This window comes from Diabrotica virgifera, chromosome 10 (genome assembly GCF_917563875.1).
Source record: "Diabrotica virgifera virgifera chromosome 10, PGI_DIABVI_V3a".
In the NCBI taxonomy this organism is placed as follows: domain Eukaryota; kingdom Metazoa; phylum Arthropoda; class Insecta; order Coleoptera; family Chrysomelidae; genus Diabrotica; species Diabrotica virgifera.
The window spans coordinates 19220527-19236176 of record NC_065452.1 but is presented as its reverse complement, the minus strand read 5'-3'; the positions used below and the strand labels follow the sequence as shown (position 1 = coordinate 19236176).

At 35.6% G+C, this 15650-nt stretch overlaps 1 protein-coding gene across 1 annotated transcript in view; it reads left to right on the top strand.

The window, feature by feature from the left end:
- The first annotated feature begins 873 nt into the window (after window positions 1-873).
- LOC126878708 (PBAN-type neuropeptides-like) overlaps window positions 874-15650 on the top strand; it is a 34780-nt gene continuing 20003 nt past the window's right edge. Inside the window, exon 1 of the mRNA XM_050641572.1 lies at window positions 874-1051. Coding sequence (XP_050497529.1) covers window positions 902-1051 — 150 coding nt within the window. The 5' untranslated portion in view covers window positions 874-901. The remainder of the gene's footprint in view (window positions 1052-15650) is intronic.

Sequence of the window (15650 nt, the reverse complement as noted above, 5' to 3'; positions counted from 1 at the left end):
TGAAAAATGAGTGTTAAGTTTAGCTCCAAAATTTCTGTTATAAACAAAATTTTTATTAAAAACTAGAAGATTTCCGTCCACACCCCATTGTTTTAATTTTGTTAGGACATCATACTTCCACACAGTATCGTAGACTTTTACTATATCAAAGAAGACCGCCAGTACTTGACGATTACTTACAAATGCCTCGTGTATGACAGATTCTAGTTTAATCAAGTTGTTCGTTGTACACCTGTTTTTCCTAAATCCGCTTTGTTGTTTGCATATTAAATTATTGGATTCCAGGAAGTATTGCAGACGTTTGTTAAATAGTTTTTCTATTAGCTTGCATAAGGTAATCTTTATTTTTGTCTATCTTTTAAGTTTGTTTCTTAGCAGATGTAGCTACGATATCCGTGACATTTCTTTCTTTGCAATCTGGGAAGGCACAGATCGAGGTACCTGGTTGAATTGGAGAGAAGAGGATATGGGACTACTGATGAGGGGCAAAAAAGCCCTGAAACCGGTATAGGCTCTTCCTGCACTGTCCGATTTAACTAGAGTATAATGCTGCTACATTTTCAGGTTGCAAAGAAATTGAAAATGTTTATTAATTTTTAATCTTTATTTTATTAGGTTTTAAAAAACCTAATGCTTTCCAAGTTTTAGGGAAATAGTAGATTTATTTTGTTGTTTGTTTGGGATTAGTCAGTTTAAAAATTTGTTGCTTATTTATTATATTGCAGAATTTACATTTTGTCTACCATTGGAAATTTAATTTAATCGACTATATACATATAAAACTACAAAATAATTGATGAACTAATACAAAACGTAGGTTTCGTAGTTGATTAAAACGAAACGTGATAGATTAGAAATCTGATTTCAGAGTCCACAGGGGGTTGTTGTTGCTTAGACCCCAATGGTGATGGAAGCGTTAGGGATTTATATAAAACGCTGGAAACATACTTCGGATGTTCAGAAACGAATCATGGATAGAATCATTCGTGTCTTCTGCGCTGTAATCCTCATCAGCCATATCTGTTTTGAAGTTATTTTAGCAAATCAAAAGGTATGTATTTTTCACATTTTTTTAAGTCTATATTCTTCTTACGCATGTTATATTAGATTTGAAGAAGTGTAGAACTGTTATTTTATTAAGTTTTACTTTTATATTGCAAAATTTACTACTATCTGTTCCGTTTTGCCTTCCTGTCACACTTCTTCTCTACTACGTGTTAAAACCATTGTACCTGTTTTGTCATAATTATTTCTATTATTTTCGTAATCTTTTTGTTATTAGTGCAAGGGTCACAATACATAAATGATAATTGAATCGTTTATTTAAGAAATTAGTCAAGTGCAATGATATATAAATGTCAGTTGAAGTTGACGGGTTTCTGAAAAAAAAAACGATTCAATTATAGATTTATCTTTAATATTTGTAATTTAATTCTTGAATCTTCTTCTTCTTCTTCCTTCTTGTATGTAGGCTTTAAAGCCTGTTTCTTCTTCAGTATTAGCCTCTTAAACTGTTTAAATTATCGCACCATCTTTTCTTGGTCTGTCAATACTTCTTCGTCCATTTGGTGACTTATCTCGTGCTATTCGTACTATCCTATCCTCTGCCATTCTACTAATGTGTTCGTTCCACTCCTGTTTCCGTTTTATCACCCATCCATTTATGTCTTCTACATTGCCTGCTCTTCTTATGTTTTCGCTTCTCTCCCTATATAACAGATTTTCCCTGATATTCGTCGAAGTATTTTCATCTGTTGTTTCTAGTAGTCGTCTTGTTTTAGATGTATATAGGTCTTGTCTCCGCCGTACACACATAGGCGTAACCAGGGGGGTTTTGTGGGTTATAACCCCCCCTTGAGCTCTATACGCTTAACACCATAGCCCTCAGAGACCTTCCAGTAGTTGTAACCCCCCTTAGTATCATCCTGGTTACGCCTATGCGTACACATACCCAAACTTATATGGAATCATCTGATATTTCTTACTATTCCGTGCGAATTAAAAAAAAACGAACACACGAAGTCAAACAATATTTATTTTAAAGCAATTTAATAACAAATACATAACAATTAAATAAAACAATAAAGTATTTAACAAACAAATTGAAAGTAGTTGTTTTAAAGTCAATAGCATACAAAATTTCAATGTAAAAGGAATAATGTTTAACTTGTTTTTATTTATTTTTTTTTGTATTTTGTGGTAGTTAGTGTTATCACCTCTAGTCCTTATGCAAGCTTCAGTTTGCGTGGTCACGCTCCTTATCAAATTATCAACATTTTGTTGTGGTAGGTGGCTCCATCCTTTAAAAGCTGCTTGTACTAGCCGTGCGATGTTTTGTGGATTATCCTGGCGAGCTCTAATTTTTCTTTTAAGCATACCCCACAAATACTCTATAGGATTAAGCTCGGGTGAGCAAGCAGGCCACTCCAAACAAGGGATACCTTCTGCTTCAATGATGTCTGTAGTTACTCTAATAGTATGTAGAGGTCCATGGTCCATTATCATGCAATAAAATTAAATTTTCTCCTATTGCACCTCTCCAGAACCTGACTACAGGTTATCAACATACCTGTGAGCAGTTAAAGTTGATTGGATGAAAATTAAAGTAGTTTTTTTACGGACCACAATTCCTCTCCAGAACATTACACTTCCGCTTGGGAACAGATCCGACAGTTTTCGTTCTTGCTTATCTTCCTCGACCTCTAAGTACACGATTTCGTGGATCATCTGATTTTCCATCTGATTACATTAAATCCTGACTGTTTATGAAAATAGCCCATTTTGTCAATTCCTAATGTTCCAGTTTTGGTGGTGAAGACACCAATTTAGGCGATCAATATTGTGCTGCCTGGATAAATCGGGAACCCATAACTGTCTCCTGCTCTATACTTCTTGATACGAACTCTTCTTCTTATCGTTTCAACTGAAACAGTTACACCTGTAGCTTCCAAAAGCTGCCTTTGGAGCTGCAGGTGAGAAATGGTTGGGTGTCTTCCAGCTGATTGGACAATTAAACGATCGTGGAGAGTCGTTATTACCTTTGGCGACTTTCCCTTGCTTTATTTTTGAGCTTTCCTAGTTCCTGTTACCTAGCATATGTTTTGGACAGAACGTCCTATATTACGCCTAGCTCTGCAGCTATGTCCATCTGAGAACATTCCTTTCTCCACAAGACCAATAATCTTTCCTCGTTGTATAACCCCACATGAGGCATATTTTCGTTTTTGGACGCAAAAGTTAGTTTATTTATTTTCGTTCAACTTGCAACTCAAGCAAATAATCTATACCGATTGTCTTATATATTTGTTTATTTTCAATAAAAACCTTTAATCTTCTCAACAATAACAAGTTTTTTCAAAAGAAATAAATATTGCTTTGAAATACATGGTGATTCCATATAAGTTTGGGTGTGTGTATATGTCAATATAGGTCTAATTGCTGCTTTATAGATTCTTGATTTTGCATCTTGTCTTAGGTGTTTGCTCTTCCAGATTGTGTCATTAAGAGATCCCGCCGCTTTACTTGCTTTTATAGGCTTTGTTGTCGTACTTCTTCTTCAACATCTACGTACGTAGTTATATCTATTCCTAGATATCTAAACCTTGCTTCTTGCTTTATTTTCCCATAAATTTCGATTTTACATCGTAGTGGGTATTTAGACGTTGTCATACATTTGATTTCTTCTGCTGATATTATCATATTGTATTTATTGGCTGTTGTAGTGAAGATGTGTGTTAATCTTTGGAGATCGTGTGGACCTTTGTCGATTCTTGAGTCTCAATCAAATATTCGTCCAATGATTTTACTCGCCTTTTTTGGTTTATAGTTTGCTTCTGCTTAATTTTTTGTACTCCTATCTTTCTCTCCCTACTGCCTTCCCTCCTTACGGAGTATTGGGCACTTTTGCGTTTCTTTGCCAAAAGTGAAAGATGACTGATTGGCTGGATCAGTGCATCTTCTTCTATTTTATTCCTTCGAAATTTCCTCTAAAAGTTTTTTCCATTCATGTATATTTCTATCTCTCTCTGTACCTCTCTCCATATCAGGCCAATTATTTCATGATCTCTTGTTACAGGTCTTCTCCAGCTATTATCCGGTCTCCCTCTTCTTCTTTGGTTGGTATTTGAGTGCCTATCTGCTTACATTATTTTGGCCTTTCCTTAGTATATGTCCAATCCATTTCCTTCTTTAATATTATTGTTGCTATGTTCGGTTAGGAGACAAATGTCGTCTGAGAATTCAAAGTCGTCAAACTGGTTAGGCAAGTTCCATCTAACACCTGTAGGCGAATTCTATAATTTTCGTTATTATCGCGAAAGCTAAGCTAAACGATAGCGAAGTTGATTTATGTTCATATTCTATAAGGTTAGTTTTCGCTTTCGCTTCGTTATCATAGCGGCATACGATAATGTACGAGTTTAAACGACGTATGAATAAATAATTACGGCAACATTGCAAATATACGTGCAGGGAGTAAAAAAAAGAAGAAATAAAGAAAGAAGAAGAGTAACTAGCAGTTATATGACGTATTTATATAACCTTATTGCCTTATAATCACAAGTTTGATTGAATTATTTCCTTGAACAACTATATTTTTATTATATTTTAATAAAAATGTTGTCAGTGCAATTTGTTCTATATTATGGAAAACTCGCGAAGAAACCATCTACGGTTAACGCGAGAGGAAAGCGGGTTCCTTCGAGAGAGAAGTGACCCATTTGGTGTAACAGATAATATAAGGTTTATTGATATTTTTCGCTTAAGCAAAGAACTAGTTCGATTCCTTTTTGATGAGCTACAGGAACTTACGGAAGATATGGTGTAAGAGCATCACGAATTCATTATCAACAAAAAACACAGAATTCTTGTGGAATCAACAACAACGAACAACCCGCTTAGCGCTTGCGCTTGTGTACCACGTGAAAATGATCGACCAATCACTATCGAAAGCGAAACGAAACGCAAGCCAAAAGTTATCGCTTTCGCTTTGTAATCGGCTTCGTGATCTGCTTCTCCGGTTCTTCCCGAATTAGCTTACAGAATAGCAAACCGTCGGATAACGAACGTAATTGTTTCGCGTTGATCTTATAGAATCGGTCCACTGTATTTTTATAGCTTACCTTCTCTATGATCCAATCCGTTATGATTAGGAATAGTGTCGGAGACAGTCCGTATTCTTGTTTAATTCTACTTTGTATAGCTATCTTCTACCATTTCTCCTGCATGTTCCAGTCTGGCTCGTATCCCTTGTAGAACAATCTGATGAGGTTGATGTATTTCATCGGTAGTCCATATAGTTTCAGAATCTTTCACATTTGCTCTCTGTTAATACTATCAAAGGCCTTTTTGAAGTCAATAAACATTATATTTATATTTCTTTGCCATTCGCTAGCTTGTTCTAAGATAATTCTTAGAGTACCAATGTGGTCGATAGTGGAGCGTTTAGCGGGAACGCTTGGTTACTTCTTAGATTCTTGTCTCGCTCTGGCTTCATTTTGTTCAATATGATCTTGGACATTATTGTGGATGTGGCACTCAGCTGTGTTATTGGTGGCCAATTGTAGCATCTACACTTAGATGCAAAGAAACGCAACGGAGAAAATTTTAGTCAAATTTCAAAATTCAGTTTTTTTTATTTTTAGCCCTATTTTGATGATTTTTTAACACACTGTGTGAAAATTTATAAATTTAAATTTGGTATTGTGAGTTCTTCAATAAAATTCTGTATTTGACTTAGTATACGGGGTTAATCGAAAGGTAGTTTTTTATCCTAACTTTGAAACATCCTGTGGAATAATTCCATTAGCGGATTTTCGTAAAACCTTATTTTGCGGTTGCAACCATGTCTTCTAAGTATTATGTTTTTTGTTTGATGTGAAAATATGGATTGGTTCATTTTTAGGAGCGAAATGACTTTGCCACCCACAATTTACGACTTTTCCTATTATTACCATTATCTTCTTCTTCTTCTTTAAGTACCGTGCCCAAATTTTTAGGCGTAGGTAGCTTCCATAACAATTTGCCGATATCGTTCTCGATCTTGTGCGGCATGTAACAATTGATCTGCTGATAAGCCAGTCCATTGACGAAGGTTTCGGAGCCATGAATATTTCTTTCGACCAATTCCTCTTTTTCCGCCGATCTTTCCATTGAGTATTAACTGCAGCATCCTGTATCTGCTACCTCTCATTATATGCCCCAGATATTCAAGTTTTCTCTTTTTTATCATCTTCATTAAGTCACCTTCGCCTTGACCTACTCTGTTTAAGACTTCTCTGTTTGAAATGCGTTGAACCCAAGATATTCTGAGCATTCTTACCATTATCTGTTGTATTAATTTGTAATACGACGATGGGGGCTTTGGTGACTGATATCGAAGGAATTTCATATCGACATCCCAGAAGCACTGTATTTAAATAATGATTAAAAGCAACGACATGATCTTGGTTTTAATGAACAATGATAACAATAAGAAAACATAAAAAAACAACTTAAATGTAACTTAACCTAAGTACGCAAATAACAAAGAAAAACTGCTAAAAAATAACTTAATACTGTGTATTGCCTCCCCTAGCCTCTACAACTGCCTGTACACGTCGGCTCATGCTGTCTGTGAGGTTGCGAATATCATCCTGCTGGATGTTTTGCCATTCCTCTTCTAGAGCCAAGCGAAGTTCGTTAATTGAGGCTGGTGCGACTTCGCGATCTCTAATATTTCTACCAAGCATGTCCCAAACGTGCTCTATTGGGTTCAGATCTGGTGAACACGCTGGCTAGTTGATTTTATTAATACCAACTTCCTCTAAATATTGCTTGACACACATTGCAGAGTGGGGTCGCGCACTATCTTGCATTAATAAAAAATCATCGCCGATATATTGAGAAAAGGGTACTACGTGATTCGCTAAAATTTCCTCAATATACCGGTGTGCAGTCAACGAACCCTCAATAAATACCAATTCTGTGTGCGCCTCTCGGGATATTCCTGCCCCCATACCATCACCGAACCCCCTCCATGGCTAACTCTCCAGTTCGACGCCATACTCGTTCTCTCCCATCTGATGAGTAAAGAAAGTATCTCAACTCATGCGTAAAAAGAACATTGCTCCATTGTCCTAAATTCCATGTAAATGTTCTCTGGAAAATTGTAGTCTAGCCACTCTGTGCCGTGGAAGTAATTTGGGCCTAGTTGCTGGTCTGCAACTTTCAGACCATAATTTTCAACCAGAACAACGGCTTTCGCACAATCTTCGACACTAAGAACCATGAACAATCATAGGTAAACAAAATGTAAGTGTCAGTATGACATAATGATAACAGTCACCAAAGCCATCTCGTCGTATTACAAAATAACTCCAAAATAATCATTCTTAAAAAAGTCCTAAATTGTGGGTGGCAAATTCATTTGGCTCTAAAAAATGAACAAAGGGATATTTTGACATGAAACAAAAAGCACAATGCTTAGGAGACATGGTTGCAACCTAAAAATAAGGTTTTACGAAAATTCGCAAACGGAATTTTTCCACAGGATGTTTCAAAGTTAGGATAAAAAAACCACGTTTTAATTAACCCCGTATAATAAGTCAAATATAAAATTTAACAAAAAACTGCCTATACCAAATTAAAATTTATAAATTTGTACACAGTGTGCTAAAAAAATCATCAAAATAGGGCTAAAAATAATAAAATTGAAATACTTTGAATTTGACCAAAATTTTCTCCGTTGCGTTTTTTTTGCATCTAAGTGTATGTACTTAGATCGTCCTTTTCGGTATCTTAATGATTACACTCTCGTTCCATTCCTTTGCTAGCTCCTGCTCGGCCCATATCTCGTTGAAGAGTTTGTGTAACATGTTATGTAATGTTATGTAGGTTGTGACTTCTAGCGGCTTTGCCATATTTAGTTATTTCAGTGTGTTTTGTATTTCTTCTTTCGTAATTTCATCTATTCTAATGCTTAACTCCAGTATTTCATTTTCTTCTCTACATTTTTTGTTGCCTCGTGTTTGGAATATAATTCTCTGAAGTGTTCTTTCCATTTTTGTAGAATTTCATGTTCTGCTTCGTATTTCCTTGTTTATATTTGATTTTTTACTACTTTTTAGTGTTTTCCCTGTCAAATTTTGTACGATGGTATATTGTGTTCTCAGGTCGATTACTTGGACATTGGACTGCTCTTTCTGACATTTTCAGCAAATAATTTACGTAAATTATGTAATTACGTACCTATTTTCTTTCTAGCGCTTTTCCTTCTTAGGTTGCTTCCTTTTGTAACATTTCTTCTTTAATTTTCTTTCTTTCTTCTATTAGTTGTAATCTGCCTTGGGTTATCCAGTTTATGTTTTCTCCATTTCTCTTTTTCCATCCCAATCGTTTCGTTTGCAGTTTTTGACATTATGTCCTTAAAAGTCTTCCCATATTTCTTCCACTGTTTCCTCATTTTGAGGCGTTGCTGCTCGGTTTATTTTCAGTCTTTCTGTGAATTCGATTCTTGTTTTTTTTTTGTTAAAAGCTTCTACATTGTATCTTCTTCTTCTGTTTACTTTCCGCTTTTGTCTTTGACTAATTTTATCTTTATTTTGGCCCTGACTATCATGTGGTCTGATCCCACATCTGCTCCTAGTAGGCGCCTAACGTAGCCAATTATTTTCCATTTTGACTGGATCAGTACATGGTCGATTTGATTTCTATATCTTCTTCCTGGAGACCTCCATGTTTCCTTGCTTGTGTATCTTTTTGTGCTTAAACATACTTCCATCTCTAGAATCATTACTTTCGTCATTTCTCTTTTAAACTCTCAGCTGATTTTTGCTTTTTGGTTTCATAGTTTTCTTCTATTTAATTTGTTGTACTCCTATCGTTTATTGATGTTAATATTATATCGTCGGCGTTCAATAGGATGTTTCTTTTGCATTTTTGCCTCATTGTAAAAACATACTCGTAGACTACAGTTCGTACTATCTACTTTTAAAATCCTTTTAAGAAATTAATTATAAAAGTTTACAGTAGTCAGTAAAGATAGTATTGATCTTTTTCCTCTTCTTCTTCTGCTTCTTCTTTTATATAGGCAATACTGCCTGTTTTTCTTCAACGGTGCCTTTCATTCTGCCCCTAAGTTGTCATTCCATCTTTTCTTTGGACGTCCTATACTTCTCCTGCCTAACGGTGACTTTTCCCGGATATTCTTACTATCCTTGATTCAGACATCCTGCTTATGTGCTCATTCCACTCTTCTTTTCTGTTCTTTACCCAGGTATTTATATTGTCTACCCCACATAAGCGTCTGATTTCCTCACTTCTTACCCTATCCTGTAGTCCTTTTTCAGCAATCCTTCTTACGATCTTTATTTCGTTGGTTTCCAGATGTCTTCGTGTTTTGCTTGTATCTGGTCTTGTTTCGGCCGTGTAAGATCTTTTTCCTCAATATAACAAAATACTTTGAACAGTTCAAGTGCATTGCTTGTCCCCTGTGTGTGTGTTTCACCGAATATGCTCTTATCTTCTTTTTCTTCAGATGCAAATCCACTAATGGATATTAGTGATCACATTTTCCATTAACTCTCTGTTTCGCTATATGTATCAGAAATTGTATGTAGTTAATTCCTGTCAATTGCCTTCTGTTTCGGAACCAGGACATTTTCTTGGGCCTCTTTTGTCCCATTCCTCTCTTGCCTTCAATTTTACCCTCGATTATAAGTTGGAGGTATTTGGTATTTTTCATTTCGCATGATGTGATCCAGACACGCTGTTTTCCCTTTCCCGATGGTTTCGAAACGCTGGAGTTCTCGGCCGATTCCTCCAAGGACAAGCCACATTTCCAAATTTTCTAATCTGTTTATATCCCTCCTTCCGAGTTTTCAGCACTCTACGCCATATAGCAGCACCGACCATACGCAGCACTTAGTAAACCTTAGTCTCAGTTGAAGATCGAACTCTGACCAGGTCAGTACCTTCTTGAATTTTACGAAAGCTTGTCGAGCTTGCTTCAAAAAGCCACGCTCCCAGGTATTTAAATTTGATTACTGTTTCAAAGGACTTGGCAATCAGTGTTATGGTGAAGTTTCCAAGTGCATCCAAGCTTCTGGAGATGATCATGAATTTGGTCTTTTTGGTATTAATCTCTAATCCCATTCGCTTACTGTATTCTCCAATTATGGTGACAAGTTGTTGTCACCATCATCGGCATATCAGTTGTTGATCAATACTCCATTCACTTTGATTTCCATTTCTGCATCTTCCAAAGACTCTTGAAATATGGCTTCCGGATAAATGTTAAATAAAATAGCGGAAGCACACATTTCTGTCGAACAGCGCTTCCCATATGTATGGGCCTGGATATAGAATTGTTTATTTTTAATTGTTCCGTTTGATACCAGTACAAGTTTTCAATGCATCTTAGGTCTTTTTGGTCTATATCAAGTTTCTTGAGGATCTGCATTAACTTGTGGTGTTGGACACGATCAAACGCTTTTTCGTAATCTAAAAAGCATAGGAACATGTCCTTCCTTTGATCATAACAATTTTGGACCAGCACCTGTGTTGCTACTATTGCTTCTCTTGTTCCTAAACCTTGCCTAAACCCGAACTGAGAATTACTGATGTCCCAATCACAGTTTTTGTATAATCTTTGATGTAGTATTTTTAAAAATATCCTTAATTGTGACTCATCAGGCTAAGGAGTCTGTGATCCTCACATCTTTTTGCATTGACTTTCTTGGGTAAGGTAATAAAGGTAGAGCGTAACCACTGTTGAGGATAGCAACCAGTTTCATAAATGTTCTTATAAACTTGGATATTTCCCTCCACTTTTTCCTTTGGAACCGGAAGTTATTTGGAAGTTATTTCTTCTTTGGACTTCCTCTTGTTTTTTCCCATTTCTCCTCTCTTCAGTATTGTTTTTTGGTTCTCAGGCATTCGTGTAATGTGACCAATCCATCTAGCTCTATAAGCTCTTATTTTCTTTTCATACGTCCTCATTATTTCTTTATTTGTTTGTTTTCTCCAAATATTTTTTGCCGTCTTTATTCCTCCGAAGATTTTTCTGAGTACATATCACCGCATCATTAGCGTACCCTATACACTGTTCCTTGTTATTAAAAATAGTCCAGTTTGTGCTCATTTTTGATTTTCTTACGATTTATTCAAATACTAGGTTGAATAAATTTATTGATAGCGAATACCCTTACTTTAAATCTCTATTTACTGTGAACTGCCTTGAAGAGCTTTCTTCCATTGTTACTTTATTTGTCGTGTTCCTGAACTCATCGTCATTATCACTATGTAGTCTTAAAAGGTACTTATAAGGTCTGGTATTTCTAATGTTCTCATGGCCTCATATAGCTTCCTTCCGTTTATGAAGTCGTATGCTTGTTTAAAATCGATAAATAACAAAGAATATAATCCCAAGTTTTGTTCGTAGCTTACTTACTTACTTAAGCCGTCCTCTTATACCTTACCTCTAGGTAAGTGGAGAAATCAGACGTCTCCATGCCTTTGGGTCAGTAGCTAGTCTCTCTGCTTCTCTCCACCCAATATTTCCTTTTGCGCAAGCCTTTCCAATATCCGCGTTCCATATTCTTGCTGGGCTGCCTCTTCGTCGTTTGTTGTCGGATGCAGCTTTCCATACCCTCTTTGCAGTTCTACCTTCACTCATTCTCGCCATATGTCCGAACCACGATAACTGCTTCGTTTCAAGTCTGTAAGGTCATTCCTATACCGCACCTTTCACGTATTACTTCTATTCTTATACGATCACGTCTGGTCACCCCGAATACCGCTCGTAAATATCGCATTTCGCATGCTTGAATTTTGCTGTCTATGTTGTCGTTCACTGTCCACGTTTCACTACCGTAGAGTAGCACCGGCTCGTATACAGTCATTTTTGTTTTCAGGCTGACCTCCTTTTCCTAATAAAACTTTTATTTATAAACCTAGTTATAAGTTATAGGTCTAGTTAGACTCAAAAATAGGAGTGATTTACACGGGGTCAAAGGTCACCAAATATAGTTTTAGAAACGGTAAGTTTTATCATAAAATTAGTTCTAACAAAAATGTAGATTAGATAATTATCTATAAAAAATATTTTAATACTTTTTTTCGTAAGAGCCACCGTTTTTGAGACACAACGATTCAAAGAGTTAAAAGAATTCTAATCGTCATAATATTATGTATTAGTACACCACGTATATACATCACTGAAGCTGTAATACAAGTAAACATAATATTCTATCGGTAAACTTAACTTATATTACACGTAATAATGTAAGATATTATAAATATGATAATGTTTCTACTATACAGCTTGCGGTCTACCGAGGGATGCAATGTATAAGCTGTATTATATTTTATATTACAGTGCCAACAAAAAAATAATTACAAAGTGAATGTAACGCGAAAATAATAAGAATTTTTATTACAATTTTACGGCTTATTCCCAACAAAAATAGTAAGTTGTTATGACAATTATAATATTATCTTATAATAATTCTTCTTAATTATGCGTCTTATTCAATTTGTAAAGATGGGTTTTGTCGGAAGAAACAGGTTTTATCGGTACGTCGGCTAATCTAATCACCTAAACTATTGTTTTCTCAGAAGGGTTTGCACATAATAATGAAAGCCAACTTTCTAGGCAAAATGTTTATTGCTAAGTACTAATAAACATTTCAATATACCATAAACTTTACGCAAATTTAGTTTGTTTATTATTATGCAAATTACACCGTTATCTTCCTGGGTGGCGAAATCCTTCAGGTAGATGACACCCTCGAGGTATTAATTAGTCTTGAGTATTACTCCGGAGTGAAAATGCGTGTTAAACCTAATTATATTACTTGAATGTGCTGAAGTTTAAAAAAAAACTAATTCAACTCCAGAAGAAGTTATTTCCAACGGAATTAGCTTTCTTCTCTCTATTTATGGAGCGCCTAAAAACTACGTGCTTAGATAAGTTTCGATATGCATTTTTCTTTAAAAATACTCGAAATAAAAAACAAGTGCAATTATCTTGTCTTCCTCCAACCTCAACGGCTGCTCATCAACATCCTTTTCGGGTATATTACCAAGTTCAACTCTTGCTTGGTTATCAGCTAGATCCAAAAGACTGGGGATGGAAATTAGTCGACAGTTCATTAGAACCAATTCAAACTTTCCTCCCACCTGCGCCGGAAAAACTCCTGAACACAATTTTTTGCAACTGTAAAAAGGGATGTAGCGCTAAATGATGTGGTTGCAAACAAGTTGGACTGTTTTGGTCGGTAAATAGCATGCACTAATTGTCAAAACCGGTCGTGCTCCAATGTTGAATCACCAACAATTGAGCCGGACATTTTGACCGGATGCGGTAAAAACGCATCCGTTTCCAACGCAACCGGACCGACCTGTCACACTATGCGTTTAGTCTGGTGCAGTTTGTAAGCGCGTACCGATGACTCAAAACACATCCGTTTCCAACTCAACCGGACCGATCTGTCACACTATGATTATGCGGTCAAAACGCATAATCTGACATCGGCCTAAGTATACAACCTCAAAGGTGGTGTGGAAACGTGTGCACATATTATGACGATTACAACTTTTTGAATAGTTGTATCTCAAAAACGGTGACTCATAAGAAGGAAAGGAATAAGACATTTTTTATAGATAATTATCTAATCTACATTTTTTGTTATAACTAATTTTATGATAAAACTTACCGTTTCGCTGAAAATCGCTAAAAACTATATTTGGTGACCTTTGACCCCGCGTAAATTTTTTACCTCCAGTCGGATTTATGAGGACTTTTTAGATTTCATTTATGATGGTATTTTGAACAATCTTGTCAATTTTCAGCTTGATGGTAATTTTTGTAACCTCGGATGTGTAAGTTGACCGGAGTATTTAGTGCATAGTATAATTTTGTTGCACTCGTTACTCTGCTGTTTATTTCTGGCTCTATATTTCCTTGTCCATTCATTGTTCTTCCTAGATACTCTAGTATCTACTCTGTTGGTAGCTACAGTCCTCTATAGCAAAGTCCTCTACTTTGTTGGTAGCTATCATTTTGAATTACTTTTAACATACTTATATACATATATTATTATTTGATCGTAGTTGTTCTTCCTGGTATAAACCCTCCCTGGTGTACTCCGATCACTTTGTTGTCATATTTTATTAATCTTTTCGTAGTAATTTTTGCAAGTACTTTATAGACTAGTTCTAATAGTGCTATAAATCTAAAGTTTTCGCACTCCATTTTGTCGCCTTCTTAAAGATAGAGCAAATAAGTAGAGATGCATCAAGTCAAACTAGTTTGATTTTACTCAACAAACTTGACTTGACTTGAAAATCAACTTTTTGTATAAAAAAGTTTGACTTGACTTGATTTCGATATCTTTAGGTTTGACTTGAATTTAAACATCTTCAAACAGTTTGAAAAGTTTGAATATTACGCAACGTGTTTATTTTCAATTTTAAATGAGACCGCCTACCCCTTTATTTGTTCAGTGGCGGATCAACGGGGGTGGGGGAACGGTAGGGGAAATTCCCCCGTCCCAAAAAGGTCCAAAAATTTTTTTTTACAAATTTCAATAAACAGAAATGTATTGGCTGATACGATATTTAAACCGCAGACAGACAAATAAAACCCAATAAACGCGCCAGTTAGGATAATTATTAAGAAAGCTTAATGCATATTGATACATTAATTTTTTTTAAATTTAAACCCAACATTTGTAGCCTGTATCCGAAAAAAATTTAAATTGTAGATATAAAACCATATAGACCTGGATCCCGCGTACCAAAAAAAGTTGATTAATAGCAAGCTGAAAATTTGTTAATAATAGCTTAACGGTGTCTAGTCAGACAAACTTTGATGTATGGGAACACTGGAACAGAAGAAGTTTTAATTGTGGAAAAGGTTAAAAATTTGGAACGTCAGACTACATAAACGTTCCATGTATTTTGTCGGACAGAACTTCCAATTGATTTGTTACCATTTCATTAAACTCTCATGCAAAAATCAGACTGGTGTTTATCACCAACTAGGCATTTTAATCAGTGGAACACGAAGAACATGTCAAATGACAGGAATCATGTTGGTTAGCAATAGCAGTCTGATTTTTGCATGAGAGTTTAATGAAAGGGTAACAAATCAATTGGATGTTCTGACCGACAAAATACATGGGACGTTTTCGTAATCTGACGTTCCAAATTTTTAAACTGTTCCACAATTAAAACTTCCCATGTTCCAGTGTTCCCGTACATCAAAGTTTGTCCGACTAGACACCGTTAAGCTATTAACAAATTTTCAGCTTGCTTTTAATCAACTTTTTTTTTGGTACGCGGGATCCAGGTCTAATAACCCTATGGTTAGTTTTGAATTTTAAAGAAATACCAACGAATATACAACAATACTAACTTTTGTATTGTGGTACATATTTTCGAGGGAACTAGCAGCTTGGTACCACATGTTTTTTCGAACTGGCCCTAAGATAAATAAATGCCTTTTTTAATAAAAGAAAGTCATAAAAATTCCAAATCATTTTATTTTGAGCTGTCCATTGAAAAACCAAATAGTCTTATTTTATTGTAACCCTTAAGGGCATAGGCGTAACATGTCGCTTATCAAAATGTTCAATGTGTTTTTTTTCAAATCCTGAGAAAACTAATAA